The following is a 21,678-nucleotide window of genomic DNA, read 5'->3' on the forward strand; positions in this document are numbered from 1 at the left end:
TGAATACCTGCGTTGCTTCTACATGATAAACAGGAAAAGAACAAGAATCTTACCAACGCTAAAGTACAATTACAACCAGGAGTTCCCGCACTAGTGGTTTCAGTATCTAGCATCCAAGACTGCCCAAATATAAACAAACTAAAGTAATGAAGTTTTTAGGAGCCTGAAGATTAAATATCTATGGCTTTTCCAAACAGCAAAAACATTTTCGGAGATGTTATTTGTATCTTGCTATAGACTGAAACAAATCACAAGATCACTAAAGGCCTACTCACAAGGTCTTTACAAGTCTAAGAAAGGTATGGCAGACTACTGCTATTTTTCCCTTCCCTTTTGCCTGTAAATCACTGAAACACATAGCAGACTCTGAAACAAACACTCATTTCCTTCTTGGAAATCAAGTACTTGAAGTTTTTGTTGTTAACCCACTATCTTCACTTGAACGCTGTTTTGGATTCAAGCAAGTTGCAAATTTACACTGCTACTTCAGATATCTGTTCATGAAGATACTCATACTCCATAACTGCAGCTGAGTTTAATTCACTCTCAGCTCTACCTGGACTTATCTGCCATAAATGTCTCTTCATATTTGTAAAAGAAGAACACTTCCTGGTAGATATACCAGCAATTCTCTTCTTGCTAGAAGGAAGCTATGTTTCCCGAAGTGTCACATTCAGTATCAGATTAGAGTTTTCACTGCAAAAGATATCAATTTGTAGAAAACACCTCACATTTCCACATGATAAAAGAAATTGGATGGCCAATTAAACATTGAATCCTTCACTCCTAGCATAGTCTAATTTATTTAAAGTAAACACTGATGCTTTATTAAATTACAAAAAAACGAGTCACACGTAATGTTTAACATACCTGATCAATTACAACACGTCTCAGCATCAGTCTTTAAGTGACCACAAGATCTTTCAATATGTTTCTATTCATTATGAAATGCCAGGCAACTTCTCCCTCTCATAAGATAGCTACTTATAAAGAAAGAGCAGGTAAGGATTTGGCCACCCAATGCAGCACCCAGTAACTTAATCTAAAAATAACACTAGCTAACCTTTACTAAAACTTTCTCCTACTTAGTAAAAGCAGGATACTATTCTCCTTCCACCTCTTCATTGGTTTCTCCATCATGCTGCAGCATCATACTTTTGTTCAACATACATTTTGTAGCTTTAGAATTTCAGCCCATAAAACCAACAAGAAAACAAATTAATGTAAGGACAGAACAAGGAGAGAGACAAAGTGAAACATCTGATCCCTTGTCTACACATATTTAAGCAGTAAAGTTACTACCTAGACTAACTTACACCTTTATCTTTGTTACAGATGCACAATACCTCGCCTACCTTAGAACAGTAAAGCTTTCTCCACACACAAAGTAGGAAGTTTAAAAATCATATTTTGGAGAGCACTTCTGACAAAGAAACTTTAGTTTGTTTTATCTATTTAATTCAAATATTAAGAGATGCAAAGTTACAGGTATCCTTCTTAAATTAACAATACCCTACTTCTTAACATTACTTCTGTAATGTGTGTTTATGACAAAACTACAAATAATAAGGCAAGCAGAGCAGAAACACTTTTCCTCAAGTGTGAAAAGAGTTTAAATACTTTTACAAAACACTCAAGAAGTCCCAAACTCAACTTAGAAATATGGAAGATTTCATTTCTTTTCTTACTTGTAAACCAGACAGCAAGGTAGTATTTCACATTTTAGCTTTTTCCCAGAAATTGCATTCAAGGAAAAAGGAAGTGCTACATAATATGAAAAGTCTATTTAATCCTGAGTAGTAAGGATTCATAGATCCTTATCCAGAGCAAGGATAAACACACTTTACAGTGTGTTTAGCACTTCCAACACATTCTTCAAATGCAGAAGGAATTAACTGTCGTCTAGCTGCTCCCTTTTAAAAACATTTCTGGCTCTACCACTATTTCAGCATAAAGGTGAGTAGTGGAAGAAGACAGAGAACTTCCTATGTACTTTTCTCCCTGTGTGCCTACCCCCATCCCAGGCATTTGTGCTCCCATTACATCTACAAGGAAAAGGGGAAGGGGAGTGCTGCTCTTCAAGTAGTTCGAAGCATTAAATCTGGAATAATTTAAGAACAGATAATGTGAGCCACTTTGCTTTCAGAGAGGGACTTACAAATTTCTAAACAACAAATTTTACATCACCATTCATTAAAAGATTTATTTCTTTTTGAAGAAATCACGTTTAATAATAATTTTTAGTAAATGGTAAGAAAACTCCTTTTTTTGGTTTGTTTTGTTTTGTGATTTGTATTATTTAGTTGGACCTTCATTCATCATCCCATTCCACATGTTTTCACACCCAGCGATAATGACACCATAGTTTGACAGCCCTAAAATGTGCAAGCATTCACAAAAAAACTTTGCTTGTAACTTTGATAACCATTGAGTAATGCTGAAATTTTGCATTCAAGACATAGGAGTCAGTATAGTCTGTAAACAACAATTTTATGCTTACTAATATATCATGACACTTATGTAGCTTGCTAGTGGTAGAAGAAAAAGAAATATCAAGAGTCTGTTGTATTATGATTTTGAAATTCCATTAATTGAATTTCATAAGAATTATGACCTTTTTTCTGGATAGCTTTAGGCAGCTCAAAGGCTATCTTAAAATAATATCCATTTCCAAAATTCTGTAACTGTGTCCTAAAGACTAAACAAACAGAAATAATCAAAAATGAGCACACTAGATCCAGCCTTTACAGTAAGAAAATTTACCATTCACCTCCCTAAAACCTATCTAAGTTAAGGCTTTTTTTTTTCCTCTACATAAAGCAAGGGGAAAGGGTTTTGAAGCCATTAGAAAGCATTCCAAATAGACTTCTTTGTTTCCACAGTATCAGCTGGTTATACAGGGTATGAGATCTACATTCCCTAGCATTGGTGTAAAGGTATCCACCTAGAAATTTCTCCTGGTCTCCATGCAATTCTGTATTTGCTGTGCAATAGCTTGGCAAAATTAGCCTGGGCTCTAAAGGCAGCTGTAAAATAAGGCCCTTAAATTTTTCTAGGAGCTAGTTCAAGATGCATAGCAACGATTTTGTTAGCACACAATTTAAAAGTACATCAACTACTGCTACCCTCCTTAAGCCCTTAGAACCTTTCAAAAATTATCCTCTCATTTTTTTTCTCTGTGAATATGTCCAGATTTCTGTAACATCAGCTTCAAGAGTTACATATTCACATTAATATTTCACAAGGATCTAACCTGCAACATCATCCCAAGTAGGACGACAATGACGACACAACCATTAAAACCTATCTGGCTGACGTCCACCAACTCAGACATAGACACAGCAAAAGCTGTATTGATGCAACCCTGCAAACACTGCTATATATTCCCCCAAACTGATAAGAACTTCTTTACTGCTTTCCTGAAAGTAGTCAGCCTCTCTTACTGACCACCACATACCTCTGAACATACTGATCAGGAAACGAGGTAACATGACTGAAATGAGTGAGGCTTTAAAAGCATCCTTCTGAAGGTGAGTAAGCCTGCAGTGGGATAAAGGAAGTTCTGTACGCAGGGAAGCTAAATGGAGGTTTAATAGCAACCGCTAAAAAACCCCAAACATTAACCCCTACCCTGCAGCCTCTGGCACTGGCGAGCCAACGGGGTCAGCTGAAGGGGATGTGTGGGATCACGTACCCGCAGCTCACCCTCCCCAGTCCGCTTCATCCAACCCTCCCGGCTCTCCCGGTGCCGCGCGGGCGGACGCGGGAGGGCGCGTGCCGGGGGTCCCCGCGGAGGCCGGGCGGCCCCACCCGCCCCGCTCCGTGGCCTCCGGCCTGGCGGCGCTCCCGAGCACCGACCGCCGGGAGCCCTGGCCGGGGGCCGGCCCGCCCAGCCTCTTCGGGCCCTGCCGCCGCGCTTCCTGCGGCCCCCTCCTCCTCCTCCCAACGGCTGGCGGGCCCCGTCTCCCCAGGAATCGCCATTCCCCTCCCAGATGCCGTGGGACGGGCCCACCTCCAGCACGGGGAGGTGGGGCCGAGGGGGGTGCGGGGTCCCCACGAAGGCCGGCGGGGCACCCGCACCGTCCACTACTGCCCACGCTCACACGGGGGAGGGTGGTGGTGGCAGACGCGCAGGGGAGAGGCTCTGACCTCTTCGCTCTTCAGCACCTCCTTGAACTCCCGCTTGATCCTCTGCACCGCGATGTTGGCCATCTCCGCAGCGGGCACCCCTCGCCCCCTCCGCGCCGGGCCCAGCGAGCTCCGCCGCCGCTCCGCTGGAGAACTCCCGGCCCTACCAAAATGGCGCCCGCGCCGAGCATGCGCGAAAGGGCTGCCGCCGCTCCTCAGGAGGGGCCGCGGGAGCGCGGCCGGGGCGGCGGTGGGGCCGAGGGGGCCGTGGCTGGACGCTGCCTGTGGGGCGGCTGCGGCGAGTGGGCTCTGGGCCGCCTCCTCCCCGCCGACCCCGAAAGAAGGGTGCGCTGCCCACCTGTGGAGGCGCAGGGGTTCGCCCCGCCGGCCACCCACCCGCCTGTCCCGGGAGACACCTGCCCGAGCCGCTCGCCGTGTCACGGGCCGGGCGGACCCGTGGCGAGAGCGTGAGGAGGAACCCCCTCAGGCAGAGCCCCGCCGCGGGCGGGCCTCAGGGCACAGCTGAGGCCGTTGTGTCGTCATGGCTCCCGCCCGGCCCTGCACCGCCAGCGGGGTGAGCCCTGAGGCACCGGGCCGGCGAACGGGTGAAGGAGCATTCTTGGGAGGGCTGGGCCGGGTCCACGTCTCTCTCCCCGGGAGAAACGTCTGAGGTGTCGCTGAGGAAACAGCTGGCTCAAGGAGCAGCTGGTATGTCTGCTGGTGAAGCCCCCGAGCAAAGAGAACTAGGGGGCTCTCACGTAACTTGAGAATCTCCTCACCCGGGCCCATAACAGCGGTTCTCGTTTATTTTTTTCCCCATTATGCTCGGCAGAGAAAAATGTTACTCCTTACACGTCTCTCTCCCAGACCTGCTCCTCGTCCTCTTCCCCCCTCCCCCTGGAAACTCTGGTGCCTCCTCACACGGGGACCAGGAGAACTTGCAGGCCCAGAAACAGGTTACTTAATGGGGACAGTGAAAGGGACTGCTTCTTTTCACAGATTCTGCTACAATGTTTTAAAAGTACGGTAAAAGGCAAAGGTCAGCCGTTTCTAATGGACATTTTATTGCAGAAGAAAACGTGGTCACCCACGATGCTGCTTCTGTTCTGAAATCTGAAATAGGGAAACAGCAACCATAACTTCTACCTTGAGGTGTATAAAATAAGGTATCTTATCAAAGAGTGTAGATTTTCAGAGAAGAACATGAGATTGGATTTCAAACTGTTTATTCAGGAACTAGAGGCTTTCAAGACATTAAGGTTTACAGGAACATTTTATAGAGCCCTCTTTTAACGGTGCAGTGCAGGACAACGTACAACACAGACATTTATCTCAACAAATGTCGACTTCTGGTAGGGCTGTTATCTGCAAGTGCTGTTCATTTACCTCCATTAGAATACACAGCATTTTGACTATTATATACACTACAAAGAAAATACAAGCAACAAAAAAATCTTTTTTTTTTTTAATCTGTCAACCGTATACAGATGAATATAGTACTTTTAATGTGTTTATTCTTCCCATGTAGTTTGAGTGGAAAAAGTTCTTTTTTTTTGTAAAAATATTGCAGCATGTGCATCTGTTCATCAATTTTTTTTTTCAGATAAAAACTTTAAAATGTATTATATAATCCAGTTTTTCAGCTGAGGTTTTCAATACGTTTATGAAAAAGACCATTTTGCAGTAGGCCTGGTTTCTTTTAAATAGTGTGATCTTGGACCTTCATTTTCAGAATAGTTTAGACATCTGGGTCCTACTGATATGTCTTAAATTCCTTTTGAGGAGGTAGGCCATGGCTTTTCTGTGCCCTTGATTGTCACCAATAGAGAAAAGATGATAACTCTTTTTTGCCTCTTACATTAAAGTTAGGTTTGTAGTGTGCTGCACAACTATGACTACTATAGACAAAAATAGTAAAGGTAGTACATAAAATCTCCTGGTTAAATTCTTCTTGTCTTTTCAGACAGCTCACAGAAAGAAGCTAAGCTTCCAATATTCAGATTTTGCTCTGAATGGAGTAGAAAACATGACCTTTATTAAGTTTCAAAATCCTTTGTGTTCATGTGAATATGCTTTCATGTTATAGGTAGTGAACATCCAGTAACAGCCACGGTAAAGGGCAATGATTTTGTCTGGTTTGTCCCTAGGTTCATTTTCATATGCTCATTTGGATTACATATGTCAGATCTGTTGCTGCAAGAATGAAATTAATATTAATTACTGTATCTCTTTTCCTTTGTTGCTGCAAGAATGAAATTAATATTAATTACTGTATCTCTTTTCCATTCCTTTCCCTTATCCTTAAGTAGGCATTTTTCACTTACCTCACAACAGTTTCGTATTCACCATAATACTGTGTTAATTTTCTCTTTGCTGAAAGACAGATATAGAAAGGCTTTTTGGCTGGTAGAACAGAGTAGAGGTGAGTTTTGCCAGGATCAAAATCTATGTAAAAATCAGTACCTTACATAAGCAGCATGCTGGAAGTATCATTTTATACCTCCTATACGGTTTTATACATTATTATAGTTTACCATTTTACAGAAGATTCTACAGGGGGTTAGGGTAGAACAGGACCATAGACTTTGAATAGTGCTTTGGGGTTTGGTTTGTTTTTTTGGGGGAAGTTGGGTTTGTTTGTTGTTTTATTTTTGCTTTGTTAAAAACCATAATGCTTAGACAAAAATTGAGAACATAGACTCTTTGTGTGATTTCTGGGACTTCCATGTCTGACTCCCTAATATATTTTATGGTATGTTGATAATAAAGCCCTGAATTAAGTTCTCTTTAGTATTTTGCCCTTAGAAAAATCCATACACAATATGTACAACTGTAGTCCATTGAACATAGCTAATTTTTTGAATTAAAATATTTGTAGTATTTATGATTTCAGGAGATAGTTCTTTCATTGACCCTATCATCATTTTAGTCTCATACTGAACAACTTTTTCAATAGCAGCTTTTACAAACTGGCTGCAGACTGGTTTATGCTTTTGCCTGTTGGTGTTGATCACAACTAACAGAGTGAGAGATACAATTCTGAGTATCTATGCATTGTTTATTATGATTGGCTTGAAAGACTTCTGGAAGTGGGAGAAGGAGTAGTTGAAGTTCAAACTATGTAAGGTTATTGCAGGAGGAAGGTTGATAGGGTCAGTGGTTGTTAGGCCTCACCCCAAGCTGTCAGTATGGAAAGGCTAACAATATTCATTAGCCGATGCTGGGATAACCAAACATCCTAAACACTGTCATTTCCCATGTAATGTGGGAAGTACTGTCTATCAGGCAACCTATATATAGAAAAGAGTCCCCCGCATTTTCATGGAAAAGTGGCTGTGGCTCATGCAAAGTTTGTGCACAATGGACTCGCTGTACATCCAATACATGTGCATGGCTCTTCTCTCTCAGACTATGGATGCCCCCAGCCCAGTGCACTGCCTGGGGACTCCAAGATGCTTATGACAGCACTAAGTGCTTTCTATGCTTCAAGTTAAGATTCGTGATGATCTTTTTCTCATTTCCATATTTTCCTAATTTTATTATTTTCATATCAATAGGACATTTTTGTAGTAGAATTACTCAGACAAAATTTGGAATTATTGAGATAGTCGTCTGTGATTAGAGGAAAATGAGATTTTTGAAACATTAATTTTGCAGTATGCAGCATTCAATGTCTCCTTTACTGTTTTATGTCTTGCATAACAAAACTACCACCTCTTCATCTTAGCTTCTTTAGTTTAGAAAAATCAAAAATGTCAGGCTTGATCTTCTCTCTGTGTTGTTGGAGGATTACTTATTGGAGAGGAAAGCTGTCTCAAGAGATATGTATATTGATTTCAATCCTTTTAGAAACAGGGGTTGAACCTGTAGCATTTTAAATTCTTATTTATTTCAGATATCCATATAAGGATTAACTTTACAGGCTGTGTTAGTACTAGATTATACGCACTTTGCATTTAAATGTTTGTATGCTTATTTATAATAGTGCTTTATTTTTTAAAAAGGCAAAAATTAATATTCATATAACTAGGTTATTTTTAAATTTAACCTTCGTTTTCCACGGAAGGTACACTTACAGCTCTCTTTCTATAATCCCAGCTTTTACCAGAGAAATGCAGAAATTGTCTTTTTTATCTGCGTATCATTGAGCACATTCAGAGACTAAGAATAAATTTAGCCCGCACTTTTATTGTCTGTCATATTGCGTTCCTGTTGTGGCAGCGTCTGGATGATTCAACTTACCTGAGATTAGCGTTATCATAAAAATAACGAACTGGTCGTGCAAGTTGACCGAGTTTCAAGATGTCAACTTTCCTGTTCCTCCTATAGGTGTCCATGTCCGGTTGCGTGGCCAGGTGTAAGAGTGCCCTCTCCTGGGTGGAATAGAGCAGTTTGCCTTGCTCGGCTGAGACGGATCCCTCTGTTGGGAAGCTTTCCTTTGTCCAGCCTTACCTGTAAAGGTATTTATGAAGAACTGGTAGGAGTTCTGTAGGCAAAAATACCAAAACCAGTAGAACAGAAATTGTTCGGTGTTCAGGAAGAGAGAGGAGATATTCACTCGAGATGCCTGCGCTTACCAGGTTATACTTTTCATGTTAGTAGATGAAACGTATATGCATTAAAAGGCAGCAAGGGTTCTAGCTAAATATTAGAGTGATATGAAGTCACTCAGGTTGAATTAATATGATGCAATTCATCTGAATTAGCGGAGTTAGTGGAGCATCAGACATCAATCTAGAGCATAGCAAAATTTTCATTGAATAATGAATGAGCAGAATTTTTTTGTAGCTTAATAACACCCTATTGTCCTTCACTTGTTGAGGGTTGTAATTAGAAATTGACAGGACACCCTGGACTTTTCATTAATTTGATATTGGTCTGTCAATATCTTCTAATTTAATGTTATATCTGAACATGATGCTTCTAGTAGGAATACCTAGATACAAAAGCACCCTTTGCTTTTGAGTCTGTTAGCAAAATTACTGGGGTTTTAAGTTTTCACTTTTTTGTGGAGGAGTGATTTTCAACTGGCAGTACATACACCTTGAGGTCCATGGGCCAATTCTTGTGGCTTTATGAAGAAACAAATTAAAAGAGGGGGCAAAATTAGGTTCAACTGTGAAATAGTTCTTGTAATTTTGCAGGGGCTCCCAAGTTGATTAATATTCTTAATGATCAAGCATCTACCTTGAAAATTTGGCAGTCAAAGACTGACAGGTTGATTACAGGGAAATAGAAGCACTTCTTATAAAGTGTGCTCCTTTCTTCCTATTACAAAAAGAAGATAGCAGTCTTTCTGAGCATCCTTTCAAAATGAAAGTAAGCTGTGAATACAGAAATAGATTTCTCAACCTAACATGGCTTTATTAGTAGTTTTATGAATATTAGGGGGAAGAGAGGATTTTTATAAGGGAAGAGAGGATTTCATCAATGTTCTAAAGAACTTAGTCACCATGCTATGTTGTTGGTATATTGTTGTCCACTCAAAAAACCTTTACTACCTTGAGTGAAGAATTTATACCATTTTAAGTATTTTGTGTTATCATCTATTAATGTAATAACTTATAGTATGTTATCAAATCCGTGTAACTTTATTTAATTAAATATTGTGATCTTTCTTTCACAGAAAGGCATAAAAGGGAGTTAGAACTGCCTTAAAAGGCCAGCTGGACAGCTTTTCCTGGCCAGTTGGACATTATCTTCTCCTCATGGTAGAGTTTGTGACTGAATAACATTTGCTGCTATTTTAATGACTATAGGGGCTAAAATCAGATCCAGACTGATACTCAGTAAAGGTTCCATTTGTAAAAGTCATCAGGACTGAAGTATATCTGACCTTTTAGCTAGAAGCTTAAATTTGTTGTTCAGTGTAGTGGTAGCCAAGGAAGTGCCTAAATGCAGCAAGTAAGTAAGAGAGAAGATAAAATGGTATTGATATTTTGAAGTAATTGTTTTGGGGGTTGAGTTAGAGTCTCTCATTAGGAGATTTGAGTTTGGAATTAGAATTGGAGCAGCAAAAAATTGTGAAGCAGTAATTGAATGAATATGGGAATCCAGAAAAAAATAAAAATAAACCCACTTTCTTTGGTAGTGGTCTTTATTGCTAAAATATTTTCATATTCCTAACAGTGTAGATAAGCTGACTGCTGGGAAGCTCACTGTATGAAGAGGTCCAACTGTCAGTGTGTATATATATATATATATATAAAATATATAACTTTTTTGTCTCTGGGATGGTTCCACCTGGCTTTCTGTATTTTCCTTTGAGCAGATAGGCAACACTTGTTCAGGGAGTTTATGTTGCAAACTGATCTGCCTCACTGCTGTGTCTTCTCAGGAGAAAAGGGTGACAGTGGACACCTTTCCTCTTAATGTACAAAACTTGAGACATAGAGCCATCAACACATCATCAGGCTGCAGAGATGGATTATGCTCCTGCAGGCAATAGTTTTATGAGGTAGTCCCACCTCAAAACAGTTTCCAGCTATAAGAGAATATGCATTAAAGATGTGTGAATAACCACAGTATAATAGAAGAATATGTGCAGTAAAATCAGAAAACTACAAGCCAAGCCACAGAGACAACATACTCCATTATATTTAGCATATAAATTGTTAAGAATTGCTCCAATGGTCTCTCTGTTTTGTAAAGCACAGGGCTTTTTAGGAATCCTGAAAGGTAGGACCAATAATAAAAAAGCAATCTGGAGCTCTTCAATTCAGTTATTATTGCTTGATCCAGCAGTATTTGATTCTGAGGTTTTTCAAAAATTGTATCTGGAATTTGAAGTTATTTCTAATGATGGCAATTTCGCTAAACTACTGTATAATCTGTTATGATGGGCACCAAATCCACAACTGATGGAAGCCTTTTGGAACTATCTACAACAAAAATTTACAAAGTAGTGAAGTTTGTCAGAGATCATCTAGAAAAAGCTCAGCTCTGACAGATGGGTAATTTATCAGGCTCTGTTGTTGTAGATACCATCCTAAAATAGCTGCATTTTGGAGACTAGAACAATTTTGTACTAGGAAAAAAACCCAAGTTTTTCTATTAACCTTACTACAATAAAATAATAATTTAGAATTAAAGCCCTAAGTCTAAATCACTAGTCAGTGTTTGCACCACAGTTCTGTAAAAAAGTTAATTGAATAGGATTGCAAATCATAGAAACCAGTTAGGATCAATTCAAGAATAGAAGCCAGGACAATCTGATTTGTTATTTTCCTAAGCCGATTGCTTTCAGTTTATCCACATGGCTAGCAAGAACACTGCACCTGGCAATTTATTAGAGAACATTGAGGATAAAGTCAGGTTAAAAAAACAAAGCTCAAATAGTGTCCTGTACTGAGTAATGTACAGTTTCCCTGAACACAGCAGATACAAGCCATTTCTCTGGCCTGTGGATTTATGCCAGGCGTGCAATGTTTCACAAAGCAGTATCTAGAAAATCCCTATTATTCTGTGTGTATGTCTTTTCAATAATAGCATATGCCTTTGTTTAGGTGGAAGATCTAGTTTGGATGTAAGGAGTTTCTTGTCTTGAACATTTTTCTCAAACAAAGGGTAGCAATTATAGCAGTTTCACTGAGGAATAATCCATCTCATAAAATTCCCTGTTACAGCTTTTCCATCTTTCTGACAGTGCAAAAAGATCATATGCTGAATTGGAATGAGCTTTTAAAGGCAGTATTCTGGACTGTATCTTTCTTTCCCCAAACAGGGCTTAGTCATACTGGGAAGTATGCAGTTATGCTGTATGATTGCCTCTTGATTTTGCAAATTCCAACCCTTAGTGATGCCTTGAGAAGGCTCATCTACAACAGAGGCTAGACAGAGTTGAAGAATAATGTAGGTATTTATTAAAAGGCCTTAGTGGATACAACTTGGGCAGTTAAAGAGCCTGGCCAGGACTACACCCGAGATGAACCCAAAATGGTCACAAAAATGGAAAACCAGGCATAAGTTCTCACACTTTTATAAGTTCTGGTCCGTTTGCATATTGGAGTTAATTGTTCAATTACAGCTTAAGGTTATGAAGTTCCATCCTCCTTATTTTCTCTCTTCAGTCCACCTTTGTTTATACTTTTTGGGCCTGGAACTGGTAACAGTTGTTCTTGGGCAAGCTGGAAAAGGATTGTTTTGTTTACCTACCCTGTGAAGAGGACTTGCTAACACTTAAGATGAAGCTCAGAGTTATACACTAAAGCAGCACAGAATCTGAAAAATACAGAAGCTAAAACTTGAGGCATCATTAGTCCTAGGAATATTGAAATATCACACTGTTGGTTCCTTCCCCAAACACAGAGCAGACATAAAAGGTATTAACTCTCCCAGCAGACTTATTTATAGGTGCCATATTATCCCTGTATCTTAATATCACTCATTCCAAATAATTTCACTCCCACAAAATTGCAGTGAAAGTGCTTTGCAGGTGTATCTATTCCTGAGTTCCCTCTTGAGTGGCACAGTATCACAGCAGGATCAAGATTGGAAGATGATCTTGAGATCATCTAGACCACCCTTCCTGTCAAAGCGGGATCAGCCAGAGCAAGTTGCCTTGCCAGGACCATGTCCATTGAATATCTGTATGGATATGAGATCCCACAGCCCTTCTGGGAAACCACTACCAATGATCAGTTAGCATCAGAAAAAATAAGCGTTTTCTTATGTTTAGTTCTTGTCCTGTCACTGGGCACCATTGTGAAAGGACTTGCTACCTCAGTATTTTCTCTACAAAGGAGTTGGGCTTCTGCTATAATACAAGCTTCTACTATAAAACAAGCTTCCAATCTTTCCCCATCCTTTTTTTTTTTCAGTAATTACCTTCAGTTTTAGAGACGTCATCTATATCTAATGATTACCTTAGTAGCTTAACAAAAGGTAACCACAAGAACCTGTTTAAACAGCAAAAATGTAAATTCATACTTTTAAACACCCAAAAGGTTTCCTTCAATCTGTGTGGTGTTTTTGCAGAATTTTTGAACTGTGAAGTGTGAGTTGAATAGAATTATATAACAGTTTGAGTTGGAAAGTATCTGAAAGATCACCTACTTCCCCCTGCCATGGGTGACACCTTCCACTAGACCAGGTTACTCAGGGCCCTATTCAACCTGGCCTTGAGCACTTCAGGAATGTGGCAGCCACAGCTTCTCTGGGCAACCTGTTCCAGTGCCTCACCATCCTCACAGTAAAAAATTCAACCTAATAAACCCATTTTTAAAAGTCTTTCCTGCCTTCTTGTACTCTTTTAGGTACTGTAAGGACACAATAAAGTCTCCCAGAGCCTCAGCTCTCAGCTGTTCCTCACAGGAGAGGTGCTCCATCATTCTGATCATCTTTGTGGCTCTCCTGTGGACTCATTCCAAGAGGTCTGTGTCCTTCTTATGTTGCAGGACCCAAAGCTGGTTATAGTACTCCAGGTGGGGTCTCACAGGAGCACAGTAGAGGGGATGACTCGTGTCCCTTGACCTACAGACCATGCTTTTGATGCAGCCCAGGATACAACTGGCTTTCTGGGCTGCAAGTGCACATTGCTGTATCATGTCCAGCCTCTCATCCACCAGCACATCCAAGTCCTTCTCAGCAGGGCTGGTCTCAATCCATTCTCCTCACAACCTGTATTTGTCCTTGGGGTTGCCTTAACCCATGTGCAGGACCTTGCACTTGGCCTTGTTGAACTTCATGAGGTTCACACAGACCACCTCTCAAGTCTCCCAAGGTCACTCAGGATGACATCCTTTCCCCTCCAGTGTGTTGTTCACACCACTCAGCTTGCTGTTGTCAGCAAACTTGCTGAGGGTATACTACAGAAGAATTCTTTTTTCCTGACCAGACAGTGTTGTCAAGTTCTGTAAAGTTGAATTTTCTTTCTAAACCACTAAAGTACTTGTAGGGTTTACAGCTCCTCTTCAAAAGGTGTGACATCCTACAGCAAACATCCAGCTGCATCATACCACATCATCAAAAAAATTTGCTCAAAAGCAAATGTGCACAAGTTAAAACCCTTGCATTATGTCTGTAGAGATCTTGCCCAGCTGAGAGAGCAGTCATTTCTTGTACACTTGTCAATACTCATGTTCTAATATCCAAAGTAAAAAGTATGGTTGAATGTGCAGAAACCAGAGTATCACTTACAGTGACAATAGATCAGATTTTTTTTCCAACAATGTGGCTCAGTTCTCTGTAGTCCATACAGAAATGCTGCCACTTTTTATGTGATAGAATACTGATCTTCAAGTGCTGACTGGCAGAGTTATGCCTTTTGATACACCTTCTCAGTGACACATAAAATGTCATCTCTTCTTGTCATATCTTTTTTACTAGTAAATAATGCCTTGGCTTTTTAATGGATGGTGCTCTTAAATTTCAATCATATACCAAGTGCTTAATACTAACTGCAAACTGCATCTATCCATTTCAGATCAGAGTAATTTTCAGTTCATGACCAGAAAAATTTAATTCATTGCTGCTTCTTAGTTATATGTAGTAAAGTGTTTTTAAAAATCCTTTGGGATCTTGTTTTCATTTTCTCTTCTCACTTCTGCACCTAATATCAAATCTGCTTGCTTGCATTTTAGCTTCTGGTTTGTCTATCAGATACAGCTTCTTATATTAGGCATTCACTTGGAAATGAACAGGGATTCATTTTTATTTCAAGTCTGTGAGAACTGTAACAGTTGAGGGCTCTGACTCATGTTCAGAGGCATTTTGAGACTAAATGCTGAAATGGCTCTGAACATAGAGGGTGACATGAGATGTGTTTTTCCCAAGTGGCAGCAGTTTTCAGATGAATATAGCAACGTTAGCTGCTGGTAAATTTATGGCTGCAGATAGCTTATGTGAACTATAGTTGCTTATGAAGCAGTTCACTCTGTTTCTCATCTTTTCTTTGCAAGAAAGCCACCACAGTTGAGCAGCTGCTATTGTGATTTCTGCTCCAGAGGAAATACAATTTTTTAAGTTTATAGCAGTGTTAGCTCACTTAGACCACATTTTTAGAGGGGATTGCCCAAAGTAATTGCAAAATGATGTTCCAAATACTGATTGGATAATTGTCAATGAAAGTTAGTGGACTATTAACTCATGTGGTTACTGACAACACACTATTCTAATACTACAGAACCATTTCAGCCTAATTCAGATAAGATATCTTTACCTATGAGCGTTATCATTAACAATTTGGTGGCTCAGGACTTAATCCTCTATTTTTAAATTGCTTTTTACAAGCCTGACCTTGTAAGCATCCCAACTGGCCTGCTTGCATTTCATAGTTACTCTAAATTACTAGTCATTATTCTGGTAAAGTGTAAAATAATCCTTGTCATTTCCTTAACTTCAGATTTCCTTCATTCATTTCATAGTTTGGAAAACATCACTGGGCTGGGAAACATGACTGGGAAAACATCACTGATGTGGTCTGGCAGCATTGCAGCAATCTGTTGGGGTCATTTTCCCTAGACTGTGGCTAATTGATCTCAAAAGTCTGTGTTGGTGTGCTTCAGGAGCTCAAACGGTCCTCTATAGATCCTCTGACAATTTTACTGGAGTTTCTTGTTTCCACTGAGCCACCACTCAGTGTGAGTTCTGACAATTGCAGTTGAGTGTTTGTTAAGTTTAGATCTGCACATGGACAGAAAACCTGGCAGTATACATTTGGTTCAGTGGTGATTACATGAGCAAATATTGGTAAAATTAACATAAGTACACAATAAGTCTTTGTGCCAGCCAACTCACAGGCTTGCTGCCTAGTGTCCCAAAAGGCTTTTCAATTCTCCAGAGCTTTGTGAGATGCCAGCCCAGCTGAATTCTAGGAATGCTTGCAGACAACTTTTTTAAGGACTTGGCTTCTTTTTCCAAAATTAGATTTCCAAAAATCCCACTGTTGCTGCCAAAAGGCCTCTCTTACCTTGATACTACACGGGTATTTAATAATATTTTCCTTTCTGCTTCCTAGGTGCCATTTTCAGACCATTTTGCAGGCCTCTTCCAAATGGCTCTTTGGTATCAAAATTTGCAACAGAGTTTCCTGCAGATTCCTTCTTAGAATAGCATTATCTACTTATTATGAACTGCATACAAGAAAATTGGGAGCAGACAGAAAAGGAGTCACATTGGGCAGATTTGTCCCATTTCTAGGTCATTTTTCAGATCTGATGAAACTGCATGAATTGCAGATGAACAATTTCCACTCCACAGAGTACCTGGATGTCAGCAATACAATGCCTAGTGACATGACTTATGCAGCAAAGATGAAAAGAACATCAGCAGAAAAAGAACTTGAGAATGGGAAAAGTAATGTTCTTGGGTGTCTGTAAACAAGCTCATTCATTATTTGGCAAGTTAGATCACCAACACGACTCCTACTTAACCATTGCCTACTGAGGTAGAAAAGTTGAAAGCTAGCACTGTGATGTGGAATGTGACAACTGCTTGTTGCTTTACAAAAATGCCCAACCCACACTACTGTTAGATTATGGATGTAGAGAATGTATAGTAACTTTTGCTCAACTTCCACCCTCCTCCATTATAAAGGGTTTTGGTAGAAGGACTACTACCATCCTCTGCTCTTTAATCAGAGTTGTCTTCACAGTTTTAGCCTGGCAGTGGGCAGCACAATTCTTTTAGTGTGCCAAAATCAGTAGATTCACCATTCTATCCCTGTTACTACCTGATTTTGAATGCATCTCATGGCTTTGTTCCTAAAGTAGTCTACATCACTGTTTTCATCATAGTTTGACTGCCGGAGTGGAGTCTTCATAGAGTGAGTTGAAAATAGCCTCCATATCAGGATCTTGTTTTACTGCTGTATTGTGCACTAAATTTGTGAGTGTAAGGGGGACCAGATGGCTGAAGTCTGGGAGTAGGAAGCTGAGACAGAATCAGTGCCTGCTATGCCTTGTTCATTTGCCCGTGGGAACCAGGAGGGCTAAATTCTGAGGGATGCTCTGGCAGAATGTTTCATGTAAAATACCCAGCTACTTTCTGCTTACCTGTATGTTCTTGCTGATTTGAAAGCAATAAGCTTATACATTGTTTCTCTTGCTCCTGGTCCCTACTTTCTGTGGTTCCTGTTGTCTGCCCCTCTTCCTTGACAGTTCATCCTCTGAAGTTTCATACATGAGGATAACCCTTTGACAAATCCATCCTTCATTAGGCCCATCAGCTTCCCATACTTCCAAATATGGGAATGGAAACATATATGTTGAACAAAGAAAAAGAATCAGGAAAACAATTGCTGTCAAAAGGCAGTGCAAATAATGCAGGACACTGGAAAAAACCCTCAGCTTTTTATTGAGACCAGGTAAGTAAAACTATTTTCAGATATGCAGAGCTTTGCAGCATACAACATGGGATGAAGAAATGAGAGCAGGGAGGGGTAGCTTTTAGTTCACCCAGTGGGGCTGGCTGGCCAGCCGGGTAGTGCTTCTTGCACACCTCTTCAAGACACAATTTCAAGACATTACCAGATATAATGCAAGTAACTGGATGGGCTGATGTGAGAAATGAGCCAGAAAGATTTAATGCACTGAGGTCTGAGGAGGCTGCATTTGATTCAAAGTGAGGAAGACATCTGAGCTCTAGCTCTACCACCATTGCATACTGCTTTCTTGTAGATCACTCAGTTGTCATCACTCTCAACTCATGCCTCTCCTATATAGACTCTTTGCAGGCTCATATTATTTCTGACAAAACATCTGATGCTGCTGGTCCAGCTCACTTAGTCTTGCCCTTCCAGTTCTAGGATTGTTCAAATTCAGTTCTCCAAGAATGAATCACTGCGATTCTCTTACTGGTTTCAATGGTTCCTCCAAATACGCCTGCTATCATTTTAGCAACTGCTGTTTGACATTGTCCAAAAGCTGTTTGGCAAGAAAATTAGAAGTGTTCGGCATTTCTGCCTCAGCTTGGCAGAAGGAACTCTCCTCTCTGCTATTGTGCTGTTGGCATTTCTCTCCTCTCTTGTTTGAATCAGGACTAATGGCAAGCTGTGTCTGGTTTGGGGATTTCAGGATCAAAAAGACCCATTTTCTAGAACAATGGCTAGCCCTGTGTATGAGGTGTGGGAGACAGGCAAGACTGGTTAATGGTATTGAGAAGCTGCCTTTGCTTGTTTCAAGGGTGGCTTGTTCCTGGTGAAGGGTTAGGAGAATGGCTGAGGGAGAGCTGGAAGGAAGGATGCAGCTAACAGTTGACTACCCTCTGACACCATTTTCTAGGTTAGCTTAGTGTTTGGCCAAGGACAGTCAAAGTAAACTTCAAGGCAAGCATACCTTGATATTGCCAATATTTATGGTTCCTGTTGCAGCACAAACTCCTGAACAGGCTGTAAAGAAACCTGTTCTCCTAGGAAACATTGAAGGAATATAGTTTTATACTTCCAAATTAAAGATAAGTTTTAGCATCCCTAGTGCCTTACCAGAGTCTTAGCTTCCTGGACTGAGGTAAACAAGATCTTACAATTTCTGCATAGTTTAGCTTTCTTGTGGCCTGGCTTTGTGTCAGTGCCTTACCTCCCTTTTCAGTATTGCCACTGCTTAGTTGGGTGCTAAGACAAGAGAAAGGACTAAAAGATGTGTCCTAGGGTGACTGTTATCCCCATTCGTGTGTATGTAATTTATGCTGGATATTATGTTCTGTGCCTTTAAGACTGGCAGAGTGAGAGTTTTGTTTTGGGCCTCCTATCAGCTACTCGGCGGGACATACAGATAGCACCAGAGCATGTTGCGGCTTCTCTGCTTTTTGCCCTGCTTTTTGCTCTCGCTCTTGCCTCTGCTTTGCTTCTGCTTTGCTTGCTCTTGCTTCTTTCCCCCCTTCTCATTAGTTACTTTAGCTAAACAGTCCAAATTCCTTTCTGAACTGTTCCCCCCCACCCCGTTTGGACCTGCTGACTGCTCCGGACTGGGATTCAGAACACCGAGAGAGAGGTTACACCTTGTGGCTGCAGCAGCTGCCTCAGCACCGGAGGGACTGACAACAGCAAACCCCCAGGAGAGACTTTTCTGAATTTGTCATCTTTCTCAGAGCAGTGGAAGAGTGGTGTCATCCGGTATTGTTCATTGTGTGTGCTGGGGGGTGCTGTGCTTGTCAAATAAACAGGTTCTTTCCACCTCTCTCCGAGGAATTCTTCCTGAACCAATTGGGGAAGGGGCCTGTGGGTTTGCTTTTGGAGAAGCCCTTTTTGGGGATTCTCTCCAAATTTGCCCTAAACCAGGACAAGATGGGAAAGAAGAAGCAAGATCCATAGCAAGTCAGGACTGTGTGGCATTGCTACACAAAGGCAGCCTACCTCCTGACTCTCAGAAGAGGAATGGATATGTCCAGGGCCAGCCCTAACCAGGAAGAGTTAGTCTACCTGCATCTTTCAGAGAGAGGTGGCTCTGGGTACCTGAGTGATGGTTGGACATGCAAGGCTGCCAACTGGCAGTGCATCCAAGACTTGGCAAAGTAGCATAGGCTAGACACCCAAATTTAGGAAAAAACTTTCAGAAAAAAAGCTGTTGCCATGAAAGGAGGTTTGAAAAACCCCATGACAACTGCAAATAGTAATGAGAACAGCCATATGTGGGTCATATGAGACTATGTGGCACTGGTCAGAGGTACCAACTTGAGAGCACTTGCAACTTCTATCCAACCCTCCTTTCTCACTCTAATTGCAGTACTGTCCTTGTATCCTGGCTTGGAGGAGGTAAGACAGCCTTGGAAATATTGGAGGACAAGATTTTCTTTCCTGTATCCTCACTGCATTATTGCATGGTATCAGTGTCTCCAAGACGGGATGTGGTCCATCTTTCTGTCTTGGGAGTGTCATATGACACTCCCTCTCCGTGGCTGACTGAGAAGCCACAATCTGATTTTCCCTTCTAACTTCATTCACAACATCTAAATACCTATTTTGATGGATGGTTTAATTGCTTAGAAGCCCGTGAGTCACGAGCTCCTGAACAGGCTTTAAATTTCAAGATGAGAACCTTGCCTGTAAACTCCCTCGTACTTCGGTGGGGAAGGCTGGGGCCAAGCGGGCGAAGTGACCCGTGTTTGTGCCGGAGGCGCGGGGCCCTGGCCACGGGGGCTGTGGCGGACCCCCAGGCACACCTGGCCCTACAGCAGTCCTATCCCTGCGTCCTCTCCGCGCTGACCTACCGGAGCTTTATTTTAAGGTCGCCGCATGGTTCGGCACTGCGGCCGCTCGGCACGCCGCGCCACCGCGGCCCTCGAGCCCGGCCCTGCCGGACATCGCGGCCCAGGACGCGGCTGCCCCTGCCCTCAGCAGGACTCAGGCTCCCGTGCCGGGCGGAGGGGTGGGAGTGGGGGGGGCGGGACTGCGCGGCGCCGCCCCGGCCCCGCCGCCGCCGCCGCCGCCGCCGCCGCCGGGAGCCGGCAGATCCGGGTCTCGTGGCGCGGGCTGACGTGTGAGCCGGCCCGAGCCGCGGGGCCGAGCCGCGGGGCCGGCCCTGCTCGCCTGGCCGCCCTGCCCCTGCCCCCGCCCCCGCAGCCCTCCGCGACGGCGGCCGGAGAACGGTGAGCGGGGCCGCCGTGGCGGGGTCGGGGAGGGCGCGGGCTGGCGGCGGCCGAGGGTTTGCGCGGACATCCCCGCTCGACCCTCCGTCCGCCGGGCGCGGCGCGGGCCGGGGAGTGGCGGCGGAGCCGCGGTGGGGACTGCGGGGTAACTTCAAGCTTGTTGAAGTGCAGAAACGTCCCCGCCGCCGGGCGCTTCGTCGGGTGCCGGGGAAGGTAAACACCGGGAGAGCCGGAACCTCTCCACTGGGTGTCAGGCAGCTTTCCTTCTTTTCCAAACCAGAGAAACGTCGGCTTGTCTTCTTATCAGCTGCTCTGATTGTGGTTTTTCTGGTTATTGGGGATTTTATTGCGAAGTGGCACTCTTCTGTCGATTTTCTATTTTTCCTTAAAGGATCTCAGTCTCATACTTCGAGCCAGAGAGGTTTAGGTTTCTCTCTTTAAAGAAGCTGGCAGTGTCGTGCAGACACCAGGATGTGTGCTGCCAGGCTGCTCCCTGCTTTACGAACAGGGTGCAGCTGAATTTGGAGAGATGAAACAATGTCATGGGAAAGATAATCTCGGGAATAGGACGGTATCACAGTACTGTTAATTTATTAAAGATAGGGTTGATGCCAGGAGTTCTTCATGAATGCTCAAATATGTGATTCCTAGGAAATCAGTGAAGAAGGGGTATATTGGCCTTGGAGAGCAAAAGATATGGTTATTTCTCTGCTGCTGCCACTGTACTCGGTTCCCCAGCTGTTCTGCCCTGCAGCTCAACCGCTGCCTTCCACGGCCGTTCAGAGGCCTTTGACTAACCAGTGTGAATGTGGTGCAAGACCTACATCAGAAACTGTGGTTTCCCGACCAAACACCTGTTTGCCTAGTCAAGTGTCTTCAGGTTTGCCTTTTAGATTGTAGACTGTTTGTGTTTTACTACTGTCTGAACATCCAGATCTATGCAGATAGATAAGTCTTGAAAACCAACTTCTGTTTTTAGAGGCAAGGACATCTAACATTTGGGTCTTAATAGCATTTTACGTTAATGTT

General features: G+C 42.4%; 3 protein-coding genes across 5 annotated transcripts in view; 2 read left to right on the plus strand and 1 right to left on the minus strand.

Moving 5' to 3' along the window:
- Positions 1 to 4,345, minus strand: part of UBE2K (ubiquitin conjugating enzyme E2 K) — a 44,410-nt gene extending 40,065 nt beyond the window's left edge. Inside the window, exon 1 of the mRNA XM_030238923.2 lies at positions 4,150 to 4,345. Within this exon, the coding sequence (XP_030094783.1) occupies positions 4,150 to 4,212 (63 nt within the window). The 5' untranslated portion in view covers positions 4,213 to 4,345. The remainder of the gene's footprint in view (positions 1 to 4,149) is intronic.
- On the plus strand, positions 4,300 to 8,551 carry LOC127059596 (uncharacterized). The gene is made up of 2 exons (XM_050974257.1): positions 4,300 to 4,836; positions 8,458 to 8,551. The coding sequence occupies exon 1, from the start codon at positions 4,300 to 4,302 to the stop codon at positions 4,597 to 4,599; it is 300 nt and encodes a 99-aa protein (XP_050830214.1). The 3' UTR covers positions 4,600 to 4,836; positions 8,458 to 8,551.
- Positions 8,552 to 8,567: 16 nt separating this feature from the next.
- SMIM14 (small integral membrane protein 14) overlaps positions 8,568 to 21,678 on the plus strand; it is a 49,575-nt gene continuing 36,464 nt past the window's right edge. The window contains exon 1 of one of the 3 annotated variants that reach the window (XM_050974256.1): positions 8,568 to 8,588. The gene's annotated coding sequence lies outside the window, so the exon portion shown is untranslated. Of the gene's footprint in view, positions 8,589 to 20,533; positions 20,650 to 20,742; positions 20,863 to 21,678 lie in introns of those variants that run through there. The other 2 variants (XM_030239383.2, XM_009100145.4) reach the window with 2 other exon arrangements.

The sequence above is a fragment of the Serinus canaria genome, chromosome 4, assembly GCF_022539315.1.
Source record: "Serinus canaria isolate serCan28SL12 chromosome 4, serCan2020, whole genome shotgun sequence".
Classification (NCBI taxonomy): Eukaryota; Metazoa; Chordata; class Aves; order Passeriformes; family Fringillidae; genus Serinus; species Serinus canaria.

What these genes read in the sequence shown, in the direction of transcription:
- LOC127059596 (XM_050974257.1), top strand. Translation starts at nt 4,300, where the DNA reads ATGGCGCCCGCGCCGAGCATGCGCGAAAGGGCTGCCGCCGCTCCTCAG.